At 33.6% G+C, this 15,186-nt stretch overlaps 1 protein-coding gene across 2 annotated transcripts; it reads left to right on the top strand.

Moving 5' to 3' along the window:
• Positions 1-7,683: 7,683 nt before the first annotated feature.
• Positions 7,684-12,303, top strand: LOC132295538 (protein indeterminate-domain 5, chloroplastic). Of its 2 annotated transcripts, none has more exons than XM_059793834.1 (3): positions 7,684-8,274; positions 8,677-9,073; positions 10,871-12,303. In XM_059793834.1, exons 1-3 carry the CDS (start codon positions 8,130-8,132, stop codon positions 12,069-12,071), a joined length of 1,743 nt encoding a protein of 580 aa, XP_059649817.1. In that variant the 5' UTR covers positions 7,684-8,129; the 3' UTR covers positions 12,072-12,303. The 2 variants fall into 2 exon arrangements, with proteins under 2 accessions (XP_059649817.1, XP_059649818.1); XM_059793835.1 differs by lacking the exon at positions 7,684-8,274 and adding an exon at positions 8,294-8,530.
• The last annotated feature ends 2,883 nt before the right edge of the window (positions 12,304-15,186 follow it).

A 15,186-nucleotide genomic window follows, 5' to 3' on the forward strand; every position in this document is an offset into this window, starting at 1 on the left:
GCAGTATGCCCATGCTAGACCAAAATGACATCTTGAACCGGTTCAACCCTCTTGAACCGGTTCAACTTGACCAGAGTTGAACTTAAACAGTAAAATTGCAGAAAAAAAAGAAAAATGAGATTAGAGCACAGTTTTCAAGACCAAGATGACATTTTTCAAAAAAATTTCATGAAGAACTCCCCCTAAAATCACATTTTCTATGTGAAGGAGTCGAGAACGGAATTTATTTCCCCAAGAAAATTCCCAAAATGCCCTTAAGTCGAATTTTTCAATAAAAAGGTGAAATGAGTCCATAGGAGGCTCAAAACACAAACGAAAGGGTTATTCATGAAAATGATCATGCACGCAAACGTAAATAGTGATTTTGAGAGCGCGGGAATGGTTCGCGGCTCCTAGAAATGGCCGAGTCAAAATCCGACCCCCCAACGGCCAAAAAGGCGAAAATAGACCTAAAATGGAAACTTTGAAGACCAAAATTAACAAATGACTTCAAATGATCATTTGGCCCTTGGCCATACTTTATACATGATTAATAAGACCCTATAAAAGAATGAAAATGGAATTCCCACACCCGATGCACCCATGGTGAAACAATAACTTGGCATTTTTTAATATTTTCATAGTATTTCAAGAAGTCAAAAATTACATAGAATACAAAATACATGTCATTGGCCTTCGGCCTCATCTCGTACATTTCAAATACAATACAAGGAGTGTAATAATGTACACATTACATATATCGAATCAAATATACAAGTTTGACATAAAAAGCTACAATGAGGCATTTCATGCTAACATTTGCATGACATGGAAACTTATAAACTACTAGTCATCCATGGAAACTTATAAACTACTAGTCTTCGTACCTGAACGAAACCTCCAGTAACTTCGGGGTGAGTAAACAAGTTTACTCGTAGAGAATGAGCATGCATAGACTCGATTTCTTTAAAGATTTTTATATTAACTTGAAACAATTCAAAAGGATCATGTCACCTAACGTCTATATAAAAAGTGAGACTCAGGGAGCATCCTAAGCTACCTTAGATCATTTCTAGCGTAATTCACATCCCTCATGCAATTTAAACAATATAGAAGTATGTTATACGAAGCAACAAGGTATAGAATCTCAAAGCCATCCACTTGAAATCTAACATATGAAAACAACAAAGTGGGTCATGCCACCTAACGTCTACGTTCCAAGTGAATCTATAGGTTCATTCCTAATCTACATTTGAACATTTAAAGCACAATTCATCATATCAATGCAATTTAACCAACATTGGAACTTCCAACACAACACATCAAGCACAAATTCTCAAAGTTAACATCTTGTAACTTAAAATGGGAAATCAAATAAGGAACAACAAGTTACAACATCATGTAGTTATCAACTTGAAATGAAATGTGAAATCAAACAAGGTGGATACTTGGACGTCACGCCGGATCAGGCCAACACAATGGTTACTTTAGGGTTACTAGCCCATGGGTAACCTCCCTATGTGCACACTAGACTGTAGAGAGACAATCCCCCGGTACTAGAACCAAACCCTAGCCGTAGTCAAACAACGACATTCCCAAGTTTCCAAAATCAACAAGTTATGCAACAACGTATATATATAAACATGTATATACAAAATAATCAACTATCTACGATGCACAACCGAATTTGGAAACACATACAATACATGCTCTAAGTTCACAACTACTATGGCATGAAAGATGTCAAATACAAGGTGTGCAACTCATTACACAAGACAACAATATAATCCATAAAGAAAACATACTCTCATGAATATAAATATAACCATAATGTATCATATGCTCAAAATATAACCAAGTGAATATATAACAAGTTCAAGTCCTTGATTTGAATATAGAAACAACTTCTAAAACACAACTAGGTCCATGAAGCCATTAGATAGAATTTAATTACACAAAAATAATTAAATTCTCTAGATTTCAAATCAATTTCAAATAATCTCAAACTATTATATGTTAGACAACATAACATGCTCATTACATATATCAAATCAAAAGGGCTAAATGAGCAAGACATCATCATGTAGAATTTAATTAATTTAAATTAATTAAATCTCTAATTTTCAAAAGGTGTTCAAATGATCCCAAATTAATATATATCAAGCACTAAGTCATGGTCAACCATATATCAAGTCTAAAATGGAATACGAGCAAAATACAATTTACTATAATTTAAATCAAATTAAATCCATTTAATCTCTAGATTTGAAAACTCATTTAAATGGTTCCAAATAATTATATAACAAAGATCAAGTCATGGCCATGCCATATATTAAGTCTAAAGTGAGTTACAAGCAAGCCATTATAAATCATTAATTTCTCAAATTGGTATTAAACATGCATACAACTTGTGTTTCATATAAAAGCAAGCAAAATCACTTGAAAAAATAAATTATAACACCCCCTACCTCACTAGAGAAGAGTCTCTCTAGAATCTAAGGCAAATTGTAACACCCCCACATTTTCCACGCATAAGTTGATCAGGCTTATACACGAAAAACGAGGGATATCAAAAACAATTGGCAATATACAAGCATGGAATACAAAATGATGGAATTAAAAGAATTTAGACAGGAAAGAAACATTAAATAATACAACATCCATCCATCCTTTATTTAATGCAGTACTTCATTACAACTTGGAAATCCTACGTCAGGGATCCCTAAATATAACCCTGAGAGTTCAACGTCAAAAGTAAATAAAAACTGAAACGGAAGTATTACATAAAACTTCTACCCTGCACTGGATCGTAAGAGTAGATGAGTTCGGATGATGGTCCCACACTGCTAACCTCAGCCTTGAAACGGATACTGACCGTATCCTGAAATAACAACAATGGTGGGTCAACCCCACGAGCAAGTCCTCTCTACTATGACCCAAATCAGAGAATCAAATAAATTAATCATTATGAATCGGTTGAGTACTATATCTGTATACATCCTACGGGAACTATCCGATGTATAACATGACCTCAACCAGAATAGACGGTGATCACTTAGACTCACACTAGGTGGTCAAGTGTCGCCTTTCCCTACCCGGGAAATCAGCTATTATACATGGTGTACGGTACTGACAACACAGACTATAACGAACTACACAGTGATAACACCTCGCAAAGTACTGATGAATATACTGAGCATATAAATTAGGCAACACATGCCAACAATATTAATAAATGTACCGAGAATGTCAATTTAGGCAACACATGCCAATAATATTAATAAATATACCGAGTATGTCAATTAGGCAACACATGCCAATAATATTAAACCACATACCCCGACAGCCACACATCTGTCTATCGCAACGAATGCATAAGGTATAAATGAGTCTAAACTTATTAGCCAGCTCATATGGTTCTATATGGCAACACATCCATATAATATAAATGCGACATAATTAAACAGTCCATTTATTTCCTGAAATGCACACAGCATAATAATCATGGTTTATATATCAATTAACAGTATAAACATCCTATAAGATATCATGGATAATTTATCTGACTAAAACCATGGCCTTATTTAATTTAACAGTAATGTTTGATACCATTAAATACGATAATAACACTATTTATATTTAACAATGTCGTTAAATAAATCACATTAGTATCCGTACTGCGAACGAGCCAATAAATGCTTAGAAAAGATTAATCGGCCATAAGAATAAGTAATGGGTGTTAAAATAATAATTTCGTGACCCGTTAAACCCGTAATTACCAACACAGTACCTAAAAATCCAAGTTTAAGGTTCTGGAATTTACAAAACAGGCCCTAGGGGTATTCTGGTAATTTCCAGCAGCTGTAGGGACCCCACACGCGCCCTCACGCGCCTCCCAGAGCCTCCCCACGCGCAGCCCAACCTTCCCCACTCTCCCACGCGCCTCCACGCGCGTCTGGAATCAGCCACGCGCTCCCACGCGCGTCTGGAGAGTCCCACGCGCGCGCACGCGCTGCCACGCGCGCACTAGGGGTGCCTTGCTGACGCGGCGTGTGCTGGTTGGTCGGTTGCATCAGATTTCCTACGTGCGCGCCACACCGGATCAATCCACCTACATCTCCTCCATCCAACGTCCACGGATCCGGGTGTACCGCGGTATCATGGACCGCGATGCACCGGATCAATCAGACTCCACTAATGGCCAGGATGCGCGCGTACACCTCCTATGGTGCGCCGCGTCGCACCGGATCACTCCGGTCGTCTCCCCCACTGCCGGCGACCGGAAAACTCGCCGGAAATTGCAGAAAATGCCTGGAAAAATCTAGAAAATTCTAAAAAAATCCCTAAAGTCTTATTTAATTATTTTTAGCCATTATTAATTTCATAGGACATTAAATAAATATATACCATCCTATATAATTAAAATTCCATTAATTTAATAAAATAAAATTAATAATTTATTAACCTCCAAACCTTGGCTCTATGCATAAAAATAAGCTAAACAATTAATTTATTAATTCAAAGGGGAAAAGTAGATAATAACTTGCCTTTTTGGATTTAAAATAAATCCGCCGGTCTGCGCGTAGTCGGGTAAAATCGCCTACACCGGTCCAAGCTTCTTTCTCTCTCTCTTTTCCTTTCACTCTTATAAAATAGCTCTCTAGAATTTATACTTTGCTTCTAACTCCCTTTTATTTTCTTCTAAGGCAAGCTAGTTAATTTATATACAAAATATATAATATAAATATTACAAATATCTTATTTTTTCATCAACTAACCATCCTCCCAACCATATGGCTTCAATTCCAACCATAACCATTGATGCAATCCTATCCTAATCTCTAATTTCATCATGACTTTGGTTTAATACTATTATTATTATTATAACTATTATTATTATTATTACTAATATTATTATTAATAAACTTTTATTATTATTATTATTATTATTATATTCTTATTATTATTATTATTAAACTAATATAATTATTATTATTGTTATTACAAAATAATATATTATATCATCATAATACTTTATAACACAAATATAATACTCTAATTAACTAATATTGCTTAATTAAACATAATCAACAAATAAAAGTAATTAAAATAATACATGCACAATTAAATGAATAAATTTACTATTTTAACATACACAATTAATTTACATGCACAATTAAATGAATTTAATAAAATAATGTAGTATGCACAAATAAATAAAATTAATTAACCTAACACAAAATTAATTTAAATACATTCTTTAAAATTTCGGGGTATTACACAAATCAACACAAAATGGCAAACCCTTGAAGGGTTATGTAGAGGAGGATGAGGGGAACAAAAAGTGTTCCAAGCTTTATGGTCTAAGGTGAGTGGAAGGCCATCAAAAATCAAAGTCAAGGCCTAAGGTTTCAAGCTCCATCCATGGAGGCTAGGGTTTTCTTTACAAGAGAGGGTTTTCTTTACAAGAGAGGGAAATGATGAAATCAAGTGTGATAGAATGTGAGTGGAGGAAATAGAAATCCTCCACTCACTAAGTGGTCTTGCACCATGGTCAACACATACATTTATGGTCAATTGCACAAAAACCCTCCTTAACAACATAATTCCAAAGTGGCCCAAAAATAATTGCAAGACTAAATTGTGAGCCTACACTTGTCACAAATCTAAGACTCTTTCCTAGGTTTAATCTCAAGCCTATACTTGTCAATCATCCAAGCTAACAAGTGCACTTATCTTAAGCCAACAAGTGGGTGAATCTCCACCCTCCACATGTCATCATCCAAGGCATCAAAGTGTTTCCATACAAATGTCAACAAGTGGACCAATGAGAGGGTGACACTTGTCACACTTTTCAAAAATTACAAAAAGGGCCTTTTTAAAAATATATTTCAAATTAAATTACAAAATCGTCCCTAAGACGAAAAATAATTACTTTATTTAATTACACAAGTAATCCCAAAAACAATAAGTTTCCAAAGAAAGTGTGCATCCACACCCCTAAGGAAGAAAGTGAACAAATGGCATGCATTTCTAGGAAAGTAAAAACACACATGGCATGGAATTTAAATATCGTGGATGCATGCAAAACTTGAATCAAATCCGAACACGAAAAGTGAGGTTATGCCAACAAAGTGAAAATCGAGAAAAAGATGAAAAGTGAATAATGTCACAAAAGTGAAAATGTAAAAATGACTCGATTCTCAAAGGAAGTCATCAATCTAAATGAAAGAGTATTGGAAACCATTTCCGAGCACTCAAGATGACACCAAGAGATGAAAAACCGAACTCAGAAAAGAAAAGACAACGGAAAAAATTTATCCGTAAAATTTGAGGAAAAAAGAAAGGAAGGAAAATGACCGAGTCATTACAAGAGGGGCCATTATATTAATTTTAGGGGTGGTGGCATTTTATCATTTTCCACAAATTTATGTATATAAAAAAAATATATATATATTCTAACTTGTCAGCATGGGGAAGGGAGCAGTTGTCCCCTTGGACACATGCTAGCTCTGCCCTTTAATCCAATTATATATTAGGCTTAGTGAGGAGAGAGATTTGAGAGTAAGTAAAGGAAGAGTTTGAAGAAGGTGAGGAAGTCAAAAAATAAAAGGGTGAGGAAGTCTAAAAATAAAAATTAGAGGAGTTTATGTAGGTATATGTAGCTATATTAACAATCTTAAGGGAGGTGAGTAAAATTTTCTCAAAATAAAAAGTTTCTTTAGCACTTCTCTACCTATATTAATAGTCCATTTTTCTCTTTGCACATATCCCAAATTAGTTGTCCTCTTTAAAAAGTCAAAACATTTTTTCTTTATATTTTCATCATTATCCTTTATCTTTTTAAAAAATTTCAAATTTTATAACTATATATATTTAAATTAAAAAAAATAATTTAATAATTTTTAAAAGGGACAATGCATTAATTACATGTCCCCTTAAAAAGTTATAAAATAAAAAATAAAAAATAAACAACTAATAAGAAACGAAAATAATACTATTCCACAATACATGTCCAATACAGTCAAAGACAACAACTATCCGCACTTCCTTGTCTAAGCTCTAGTTACCCACCTGTGTCTAAAAATCAGTGTGTGTTTATCCCTAGTGGTTGGATCAGGTCTTTTGATGGGTCATGCATTCATGATTGCGTGTCTTACTTTTTGAAATGGCAAAAGTATCCCTCTCTCTATATATATATGCTTTTCAACCAACTACTACTGTTTGTAAAGTTCTTCAAAGCGGTAAGATTACATTCAAACCTCATTTTCTGCCAACAGCATCAACTAGGACTCACCCGGCAGACAGTTACGAGTTTACTATATCTATATATTCCATAAATCACCAATATATATATATATATATATATATATATATACATCTACATATATAATAATATAGGTCAATTTATTGTATTAAATTATATTGACTAATTATATTATAATATTTAGAATAATTCTTTACTGTGAGGGCCAGGTAAGAGGTGATGAAGGAGATTTTGTCTGGAAGTGAATAAGAAGATACGAAATGAATGTGTGTGTTTGTGTGTGTGAGAGAGAGGAGAGAGAGGAGAGGGTAAGGTCTCTACAGGTCGGTGGACCCTATCCATCGCCGCATATGGACACACTTGGGTGCGTGGGGGCAGTATGACCAACACCACCACCAGCTCTCTCTCTATCGCTTTCTCTCTCATATTTTCATTTTGTATTTGAAAGGATTGAGGGATATTAATCAGAATTTCCAATGTGGAGAAAAGGAAAATTGGGGAGAAAATAAAAAGAGAAAAAAAGGAAGAAAAAGTCCCTTGTATATGTGTTTGTTTATCTGCATGACACCAAATCATTGAAGAACTAGAGGAATAGCAACACCCCTTTTCTTTTTGTTTTTCCCCCAAAAAATTTTCACTTATAAACAAGAGACTCAGTAGAGAAAAACAACAAATGTCTATCGGTTGATTCTTTTCCCCTCTCTAATTCCCTTCATTTCAACTTCCTTTTCAGATATATGCCTTTTAGATTTCTTTATTCATGATAAAGGGTTTGGGGATAAGGTTAAGAGCAGAATTTTTAGATTGCATGTGAGATTTCAGTGAGTTTCAGATTGTAGATTAATTGGTTTGTGTGAAGAGAAAGAGCAAAAGAAGCTCGAAGATGGCGGCATCTTCTTCTTCGTCGATGGCCTTCTTCGGAATGACAGAAGAAGATGAAAACCAGATGAAACAACAGCATTCCTCAATACCAACTTCAACCACACAAGCACCACAGAAGAAGAGAAGAAATCAACCTGGAACACCAAGCAAGTATCACAAAGTTTTATCGAAGATCTGTCTGTCATGTGTGTGTGTGTGTGTGTGTGTATTGTGTATACATATATATATAAGCCATCAAAGAATTTAGATATAGATGTATATTAATTGCACACAAACACACACACATACATATACAGACATATATATATATATATATATATATATCTTAATTAATTTATTTATTTCTTTTTTTAGAAAAATAAATATCCCCGGAAACCCTAATTTTGGAAGTTGAAATTAGAGGTATTGAGATGGGTTAATTTGATTCTTATCAAAAGTCTTTTTCTTTCAATTAGATAGCTAGGTGTTTGCAATGATTATGATTTTAATATTCTGTTGTTTGGCTATATGTATGTATGTGTGTGTGTATATATATATATCTATAACAGATCCGGATGCAGAGGTTATAGCACTATCTCCCAAGAGTCTAATGGCTACAAACAGGTTTGTATGTGAGGTATGCAACAAAGGGTTCCAAAGGGAGCAAAACCTACAGCTCCACAGAAGAGGACACAACCTACCTTGGAAGCTAAGGCAGAAGACTACAAAAGAAGTGAAGAAAAAGGTTTATCTGTGTCCTGAGCCCTCATGTGTCCATCACGACCCTTCGAGAGCTCTCGGCGACCTCACCGGCATCAAGAAACACTACTCTAGAAAACATGGTGAGAAGAAATACAAGTGTGAGAAGTGCTCCAAGAAATATGCTGTTCAATCTGATTGGAAAGCCCATTCCAAGACTTGTGGTACTAGAGAGTATAGATGTGACTGTGGCACTCTTTTCTCAAGGTATGTTAAATATTGTACAATTAAATTTATTTTATTTTACCCCTTTTTTTTTTCTTCCTTACTTTTCTCATATCAATTATTGAATTTTATGCTTTAATTTGTTGAGTTTTGAATTTATTATTGTTTGTTGTCTCTAATTTTTTAAGAGAGACATATATAAAGATGGCTTCTTTGTCTTAGGGCTTAGATCCCTCAAGTGACAGTAGTAAGTAAGAGTTTCTTCTTTAGGTTACGGATTTTCATACTAAATTTCTCTCTCTCACACAAACACACACACACACTCTCTCTCTTGGAATTTTGTTTTGTTTTTGTTTTTGTTGTGGGTTAATTTGGATTTTAGTTTGCTAGCTGGTACAGTGTGTTCATGGGTAATATATAGCTGAAAAATGGTTACACGTGAATAATCTCTGGAAAACTGGTATGGCCGTATAGAGAAGAGAGGTTTCAAAAAAAACAAAGAAAAAACATTGTATATTTCTCTCTCCTTGGAAACACCGCCATTTTCGTTCTCCTTTTATCTCTGTCTTCCTATTCACGTGGTGTTATGCGATGTTAAATTGTAATCGTTACCAGTTTTGTTCTTTTATGGGTTGGCTAGATGTGATAAGGCCTGTGCTCTTGCAGGTACCCTTTTTCATGATAACTTTAGGAAGTCAGGTTAAGAAGACAACACACTTTCTCTCTCTCTCTCTCTCTCTCAATTATTTGATGGTCTGTTTTTACCATGGTTGCAGTTTGAAGTGTTTTTTTTTTTGGTTAATGCAGTTTTGAAGTTGTGTTCTTGACATATACAGAAAAGCAGTCATATGTGTGTACTTGAAAATTATTTTTATTAAATTTTTTTGGGATCAAATTAATTAATTTTGTATAGAGTTAAAAATGTGTTCTCTTCAAAATATAATTATTGGTTTTTCAAACAATTATTTATTTCTGGTGTAATATTTTTATAGACTGAAAAAATCAGATAGTTGTTGATGGGCTGTGCTTTAATTAATTGAACCCTAGCTAGGAATTGGCTTATTGATTGATTTCTTTTCATCAGAATGAATAAATTCGTATGTTGCATTTATTTAATAGTCAGGTTTAGAAGTGGTATAAAGTCTTGGTTGATTGATCAATCATCATTTTTGAAGTTTGTAAAAATTCTTTCACCTACTTCCCTAAATTATCTTTGTCTTATTGGGCAATTTTAGTCGTTTCATACAAAATCTGCAAATTCTCTCTACCTACTATAGCTTCCTTAAATATTCAGCTATTCAACAGTGTTGCACAAAAAATCAAGCCTTCTCTCTTCAAATTATTGCTGACTATTATTGAACCAAATAGTGATCCATATTTCATTTTATTTCATTCTGTGCTATTACAAAAAAAAACCCATCTTTTGTTACCTCTCTTATAGCAGTGAACTGTAACCCTAATTTTCCACTCGAGTCTCTTCATTTGTCAATGCCATGTTTGGATTATTCATATGAATTGAGTGGCTTGTTTTATTTTTCAAAATGTGCACATCCTTTATTTATAGTGGGACCACAATAACATTGACATTCTATTATCCCACTTCTAAGTTACATTTAAACTTAATCATAGAAACATATATTATAAACCTAGAATAACTTATACTATTGAATGTGGTTATGATCTCATTGGTAATTTAGGCTTCATAAACTAGATTTAAATAGAGAATACATGTAGTTCACGTTCATAGAATTTTTAACCCAACTTTTTACTGTATATGTCCTTTTTACTACTGTCATCAGATGTGATCTAATGGCTTTCTTTTCACAATAATTGTTCCAGGAGAGACAGTTTCATCACTCATAGGGCTTTCTGTGATGCATTGGCTCAAGAGAGTGCAAGACAACCACCCACCTTCAGCATCATTGGTAGCCATTTACATGGAAGCAGCAACATGAGCTTAGGCCTATCTCATGTGGGTTCTCAACTCTCTTCATTACAAGATCAGAACCAACCATCTAATGATTTATTACGACTAGAAGGTGCCCGGACCGGACAATTCGACAATGTACTTGCACCCAACGTCGGTTCTGCATTCCGGCCTATTCAATCCATGCCCTCTTCTGCTTTCTTCATGCCAGAGTCAAGCCAAAACTACCATGATCAAGACAATCAGCCTCAACATGGGTTATTGACAAACAAGCCACCATTCCATGGACTAATTCAGCTTTCGGATCTTCAAAACAACACAAACAACCCTTCCTCTGCTCATGCCAATATGTTCAGTCTCAGCTTCTTTGACAACAACACTAATACTAGCAACATTGATAAGAGCAACAACAACAACGAAAGCATGTCGTCGGGGTTTTTATTTTCGAATCATTTCAACAATGCACATGCTTCTGTTGCCACTGCTGGTGAAGGGTCTAATCTGCTATTCTCCAGAAACATATTGGGTAGTCATGCCTATAATTCGTCCGTTAATCAAACCAACAACGTTGCGTCCTCCCATATGTCCGCGACTGCATTGCTTCAGAAGGCAGCTCAAATTGGTTCAACCACAAGCAAAAACAGTGCCTCCCAGATGCTGAGAGACTTCGGAAGCTCTTCCACGGCTGGCACGAAATCCGATAGACCTCCCCTTGCCGCGAACTTTAGTGGCTTGTTTGGCGACAACCACGAAAGTAATATCAATAATCTGATGAATTCTCTTGCTGGTGGTACTGGTTCCAACATTTTTGCAGGTGGGTCTGGAGGGGTGAATGTCAATGCATATGGTGGACTGAGTTTGGAGCAATCATCACAAAACAACCATAGTCCAAGTTTTCGCAACATGGACCAACCTAAGGTTGGAGGGTCAGATGGGCTGACTAGAGACTTTCTTGGGGTTGGAGAGATAGTGAGAAGCATGAGTGGGAGTGGGTATTCACAGAGACATAATCAGCAGCAGCAGCAGCAACATGGGATTGATTTGAGCTCATTGGATTCAGAAAGAAAAGCTGCGCCCAAAAGACAATGCTTTGGAGATGGGAACTATCAATGAAGAAAGATGAACTAATTAAGCCAGTGAGAGAAAAGCAACAAGAAAGTACAGGTATGTATGTAAGCTAGTGACATGTTTGCGTAAACATTGCACAGTTTTTCTGTTAAAAAGTAGAGTAGTAATTGGAGTTCAAATTGAAAAATTATTACATGTTTCGGACTACCATGACACAAATAAATTTTTTAACTTTATTTTTATATTTATTTGAATATCATGTCGTGATTAACCCAAATTATGTAATAATTTGATATTTTCTTTTCTATCTTATAACAAAAGTCACACGCTTTTTTGTTGACTATTTATTTGATAAATTTATTAAAGCTTTATTTGACTTTTAATAGATTTTAAAAACTCCTTGGATTAATAGTTTATTTTTATTTTTATTTTTATTTTATTCCTTCTTCTTTGTTTTTCGAAAAATAAGCAAACGGGCATACAACAATATTGCTCTAACAGAGCTTGAAAATATTCCTTATAGTTTTACCCTAGATTCTCTTTTCTCAGTCCGCTAGTAGCCTAGTACTATTCTTGATCTTGCAGAACTGCAAGGTGCTTTTGTTTCGTCTCTTGTATTTCCTTTTCTCTTATTTCAATATTTTCTTTTTACCTTCCAGAATGCACGTGTTCTTCTCTCTCTACCCCCCTCTCTCTCTCTCTATATATATATATATTATGCAAGTCACGGGATCTGAAATTTAGGTCACTGTATTTCAGTTATTTAACAACAAAAGTAAATGGTTGCAAGTTTTGGTACACCTTGAAACTAGTTACCCTACCAATTAACAAGAAAATAACTGTTCACATGACAAAAAATCCTCCATATCACTCAATTTATTTATTCATGCCATTCTAACTTGCACATATATATATATATATATATATATATATATATATATATATATATTGTCAGAATGCATGTGTTCTTGTCTCTCTCTACATATATATTCTATAAGTCACGGGATTTTGGAATTTAGGCCTAGAGACATGCTCTGGTGTTTTAGTTATTTAACTACAAAAGGAGAATAGTTACAAAATTTGGCATACCTTCAAAACTAGTTATCAATTAAACCAAAAAACATTATTCACTTGACAAAAATGCCTCCACCACACTCCAAATTTTCTGCTCATGCCATCCTAGCACCAATGCAGAACTAAGATTTACCCTTGAGGTTTTCAGTTATATGCTATTATTTCAGGTTTATATATATATATATGGAAAATTTAATAAATGACAAGTTATTTTTTATTCATTACAAATACGGCTGTATTAAAAAAGAATGAATGTATAAAACCACTTTTACAAAATGTATTACAAATACGACAATTTTACACTTATAATTTTGTGTTTGTGACAATTTTACACTAATAATTTTGTATTTGACAAACACCATCATCCTCTCTGGTGAATCACCCCCACCACCGTCACGCCTCGACCACCATACCACCTTCCAAGTAATCAAAAGGACCACCAATGCAAAAATAATAATAATAATAATAAATAAATAAATATATAATAATAAAAAATTAACTGAAAGGCTAGACCACAACCCATGAACCAACACCACTCAGGTACAAAAACTCTGAAAAATGAACTTATGCAAATTGGAATTGAGAATCTGATATATATACACGCGCGCGGGCACACATCTATATACTTTATAAAAGTGTATTCAATTTCTAATTTTTATATACATTTTAAAACACTTAATTTAATTAAAAATATATCATCATGTGACTTGTTAGGTTTCAATTTACGATTTTATATTCCTAAACATCACACCTTTTAAGTTACTCAGTTTATATATTATAAGTTGCTTTCATTCACGAAGAGTTTCTTATATTGCCAACTAAGATATTGTGAGAAATCTTTTTTATTCATAACCGTTACACCTTCTAGGATTTCAGCGTGACTTTTCATGTTTTATTAAAATAGGTGTCTTAATTAATTCACTTAACTTTTGGTTACTTATCAGAGTTATATTACCAAAAAGTTGCATCACTCCAAAACAATCTTAAAAGAGTTTCAAATCTAAAAGAGTCTCTTGATTTCCACAATTCTTTCGGCGTGTCCATGATCCCAACCGTTTAATGCTAATTCTTTTTCAAATGGTACGAGAAATTAAAGTTTCGTTTCAACTATATATAAAACGGGTACAACGCAATACATTCAAATTGCCAACATCAGTCTTATCTTAATTTCTTTCATTTCTCTTGCACTTTTTATCTCTACATAGCAAAAAAATTCTACCCATAAGAACAACTTAGAACCATTTTACAGGACACACATCTTTGGTTTGTGTGCATCAAATCAAATCTTAAAATCCTAAATCCTATTTTTTGGAAAGGTATGCTTGTGAATGAAGTGCCACACTTTGGTAGTACTTTTTGAATTAATCTAAAAATTATATATGTTCTTGACCACCAAATTTGATTCTACTGAATTATATTCCTTTACAATTGTACTTTGTTGCACTTCTCAAAATTGCATAGATTAAATTATTATATTTGCGGTATTTGATACACATTCTTTGTATTCATGATTTATAAAATCTCTAATGCTCTAAGTTCCTTTCTCATTTTGTAAATCAATTCCAAAAAATTAGACTCATCCAAAAATCTATTTTTTAATTTCTAAAAGAGATGACTCATCACAAAAGTAATTGAATTTTTAAAAGTCACTTTTCTCTATCTAAATAGTCCATTTAGTGTTTGAGTACTTTATTAGTGTTTAAATTGTAATTTTAGTTATTTTACATATGAAGATTTATGAGTTAGAGACCTTTTTCAATTTAAACACTTGTTTTAACAATTGTGTTTATGTAGTTTGATAGTAGATGCATTGAAATTCATTATCATAAAATGTTAATAAATTATAATTTTCATAAATTTCTTACCCTAAAAATTTAAAGTGATGGTTGTGGCTTAAGTTAATGATTAATTTTACATTTGTTGTAACTATTCACTCATGTGAAACAATGTAAAATGGAACAGTTACATTTTAAATTCAAGCACCTCTTGTACAATATTTCATACTAAAAAAAAATAAAACAAAATAGACATTTAGAAACACTAAAATTAGATCATAATTATAAGTTGTTATTTGTAAATAATAAAT

Source organism: Cornus florida, unplaced genomic scaffold, assembly GCF_030987335.1.
Source record: "Cornus florida cultivar Cherokee Brave unplaced genomic scaffold, ASM3098733v1 CherokeeBrave_3.0.0_Hap2_Chr02, whole genome shotgun sequence".
Lineage (NCBI taxonomy): Eukaryota > Viridiplantae > Streptophyta > Magnoliopsida > Cornales > Cornaceae > Cornus > Cornus florida.

What these genes read in the sequence shown, in the direction of transcription:
- LOC132295538 (XM_059793834.1), top strand. Translation starts at nt 8,130, where the DNA reads ATGGCGGCATCTTCTTCTTCGTCGATGGCCTTCTTCGGAATGACAGAA. An exon ending in AAATCAACCTGGAACACCAA is followed by an intron (nt 8,275 to 8,676) that starts GCAAGTATCACA and finishes TATCTATAACAG; the next exon opens with ATCCGGATGCAGAGGTTATA. An exon ending in TGTGGCACTCTTTTCTCAAG is followed by an intron (nt 9,074 to 10,870) that starts GTATGTTAAATA and finishes TAATTGTTCCAG; the next exon opens with GAGAGACAGTTTCATCACTC.